At 50.4% G+C, this 3,601-nt stretch overlaps 1 protein-coding gene across 1 annotated transcript; it reads left to right on the top strand.

Moving 5' to 3' along the window:
- The first annotated feature begins 1,038 nt into the window (after positions 1 to 1,038).
- LOC113136505 (beta-2 adrenergic receptor) lies at positions 1,039 to 3,231 on the top strand. The gene is made up of 2 exons (XM_033325618.1): positions 1,039 to 1,273; positions 2,074 to 3,231. The coding sequence occupies exon 2, from the start codon at positions 2,109 to 2,111 to the stop codon at positions 3,141 to 3,143; it is 1,035 nt and encodes a 344-aa protein (XP_033181509.1). The 5' UTR covers positions 1,039 to 1,273; positions 2,074 to 2,108; the 3' UTR covers positions 3,144 to 3,231.
- The last annotated feature ends 370 nt before the right edge of the window (positions 3,232 to 3,601 follow it).

Below are 3,601 nucleotides of genomic sequence, written 5' to 3'. Positions count from 1 at the left end.
GTGCATAGTGGTAGTCATGGGAACAGGTGTGTGTGTGTGTGTGTGTGTGTGTGTGTGTGTGTGTGTGTGTGTGTGTGTGTGTGTGTGTGTGTGTGTGTGTGTGAGTGAGTGAGTGAGAGAGAGAAGGGGCACACCTGTTGGGACAGGTGGGCAGGTGCAGAATGACAAGAAACTTCTCTCATTCCTTCGAATGTTGTTCACCAAGTGGAAAATCTTCAGTGCAAAAGGCACAAAAGCCTCCAAAGAGTCACATGTGGAGCAGGAAAACATCTGACGGACGATCACGTCGCCTGTTCACACACACGTTGCTGCTGATTCCTGTCAAAGCTGCAGCGTCACATGATGCAGTCACTTCACGGCAGCAGCTGGGCCCCTGGTACTGCTTCATCAGCCTCCAGGTCCGGAGGTGGAGGAGGGCAGGGTGGCAGAAACATGAATAAAATGGAAATGTCATTTCTTCACCCTCAGGGCTGCAGCTGTGAAATATAAACGTGAAGAAACATAAAGAAAAGGTCTAAAGATGAATAAGGAGAAGTTGAACGCTGTGTGTGCTGAGCAGGACATGTAAGGAGAAGTTACACAGACGGACAGAAACATGAGGTTTGTAAATGGTGGAATGATCCTCTGATACTGGGGATACTGGCTCAGAGGAAAATAAACCAGTATGAGGCCTCACACTGAAACACGGGCTGATTATGTTTTCTGTTGTGTCACTGCAGCCACACAGGCAGGAGAATGGACATCCACCCATCCAACCACGGAGACCAATGAGTAACACACACACACTGAACCCATTCCAAAATAATTCTACATCCATGTTTCCTGCAGTGGTGCACAGCTGGATTCCCTCAGGTCTGAGGGAAAAGTCCCAGAATCCAGCTCTGCCTGAACCTTCCATCTTCATGTGGGAGGGGGGTCAGGTGCACCTTGTTGTCTTGGTGCAGCAGTGACTCATCTGGGGGTGTTTATTAAACAGACTGGAGCCTAAAATTCTGCTTCGGAAAATGTGCTGTCTAGGTCAATGAAATTCTCCCGAAGACTCGAATCCACAGTCGGAAACCCTCCCACCCTCCTCGGGCTTCGGGGAGGAGGAGGCTCCTCTGTCATCAGCTTCTTCAGCCAATGAAGGAACCAACGCAGGAGACGCTTTAACCGCGGAACGGACCACAGCGCAGCGCGCGGCTCACACGCATCCCTCTCGCACAGGTCGGCACATCAGTCGGAAGTGCGCAGGATGTTTTCAGCTGCGGTGGAAACGCTGCTTTGATTCAAAGTGAGTAGAGTCGACTGTAATTTTAATATTATCTCAACGTGCGCGCGACGGGCGGAAACAATCTTTAGAAAAGGTATTTCCAGGGAAAAACCCAAAGATCCTCCACAAACAGAGACAGAGTCCGTGTGGCGCGACCTGAAAGCTAAATAAGTGGAAGCAGGACGCAGAGCGCTGCTCGGTCTGAGACTGAAGCTTTCATGGCTCTGAGGACTTTTGGCTCGTTGCGCGTGGCTGCGCGCAGAAAACGGATTTACGGTGAAAAGAGGAGCACAAGACTGAAACAATGCGTGGAGCTGCGTCCGTGACCCAAACGGTGTTTTACCTTTTCCAGTCTTTTCCAGTCCAGTCTCGTTACAGCTGCGATTTCAGTTTAAATTTCCATGCGCACTGGAAACCACGTCCAGTTCTGCGTTTTGTCTCTCAAACATTTGGGTTCTGAGGGTTCGTGCTCTTACACTTTGTTCTGATTAATTTGAAACTGGGTCAGACGCATGGAAATGAACAAATGAACCAGAACCTGCAGCGACATTGTGCTTCTGAGCGTTTTTACTACTGCAGCTGTTGTAGTCCAGATTATGACACCACCCTTTATCCCACTGAATGGCTGGTGTCTGTCCATCCACCCATCCATCATCTTCATCCATCATCATCTATCCATCATCCTCCTCCATCCATCATCTTCATCCATCCATCATCCTCATCCATCATCTTCATCCATCATCCTCATCCATCATCCATCCATCCATCCATCCATCTGCTGTTTGTATCTTTGTACTTGACATGTTGTTTGTGTTCATCAGGTCATGCAGAGACTGAGGCAGCGACAGTTGATCCCATGATGCAGAGCGGCATGCTGGCCCTGTTGGGCCGGACGGACCCTGCACCCTGCACCGTGTGCTGCTGTACATTGGCCAACAAGGTCATCATGGTGCTCTTCATGGTGCTGCTCGTCTTTGCGATCTTGTTTGGGAACTTGGTGACTCTGGCCGTGGTGCTGGGGACCAAACACTTCCACACGCCGCAGGGTTACCTGAAGGCGTCCCTGGCCGTGGCTGACCTAGCAGTGGGGATCTTCGTGGTGCCGCTGTCCGTCTACGCCGAGGTCTATCTCATGCTCACTGACTCTGCACCGGAATGGACCTCGTACAACTCCCAGTCCGTGAGTTTTCACCCCTGCAATGTGATCGGGCCGATATTTGCGGGGTGCACCCTGGTGTCCATCACAACCATTTTCCTGCTGACGATCGAGAGGAGCATCGCCGTTCTGAGGCCACTACACAAAGAGTCTGTGATTACACGGAAAAGAACCATGATCCTCATTGTCCTCTCCTGGGTGGGGAGTTTCTTCTTGGCTGTGTCTCCGCTGGTTTTCAGCAGTGAGATTGCTCTGGAGTACAACTCCTGCAGCCGGATGTGTAACTACGCTCTGGGCACCATCGGCGAGTTCCCCCGACAGGCCTGGAACATTCTGCTGCTTTTCCCCGCCTTTGACTTCACGCTGCTCGGGGGCACTGTCGTCATAAACATCATCTCCCTGTCCAGCATCCGGCAGAACTCCAAGCGCAGGAAACACCTGGCAGAGAGCGAGGTCCACAGCACCACCAAGCCGACGTTCTCCGACATCAAGGCGGCCAAAACCATTGGGACCTTAACGGTGGCGTTCACCGCGTCCTTCACTCCCATTGCTGTGTTTGTGGTCGGAAATGTTTTGGGAAATAAATGGTGCAACTTTTCTTTTTTCGCGTTCTGGATTTTGGCCACGAACAGCTGCTGGAATGTCATCATCTACAGCGTGAGGGACCAGAAGTTCAGACTGTGCGCTCACAAGCTCCTCATGCCCTTCCAGAGAAACAGCACAGCCAAAACCTGAACGCTTCAGAGGCCACAACAGACCTGGGCATCACCACTGATGAATCGTTCAGCTCACGTCACGTCTGCATGCTCTGCTGTGAAGTTCATTTGTGCACCATTAAGAAGAAAGGACAGATGTCGGGTATGAAACATCCTCTGTGGGTATTTTTTGGTGTGTTTGCTTTCACCCTAAGGAATCATTGTTTACACGATCAATAAAATTGTTAGTGTGATCAATAAAATGTGATTCTGATGATTCTGTGTGTGACACTATTCACAGTCAAATGTTCCAGACAGGGACACATGTACTGACATTTAGTTCATCCTTCTTTTTTCCTGCCCGTGTGTTTGCATCAAAGGACTCAGCTCAGGGTTTACTGTGTGTTGGTTCATGCAGCAGCAGCAGGAAGTGGGTGCTTTCAGAATAAAAGCTCTGTTGAAAGCTCCACTGTCCACTTCCTGCTCAGAGAAGCCAAA

The sequence above is a fragment of the Mastacembelus armatus genome, chromosome 16, assembly GCF_900324485.2.
Source record: "Mastacembelus armatus chromosome 16, fMasArm1.2, whole genome shotgun sequence".
In the NCBI taxonomy this organism is placed as follows: Eukaryota; Metazoa; Chordata; class Actinopteri; order Synbranchiformes; family Mastacembelidae; genus Mastacembelus; species Mastacembelus armatus.
This window is presented reverse-complemented; position numbering and strand designations above follow the sequence as displayed.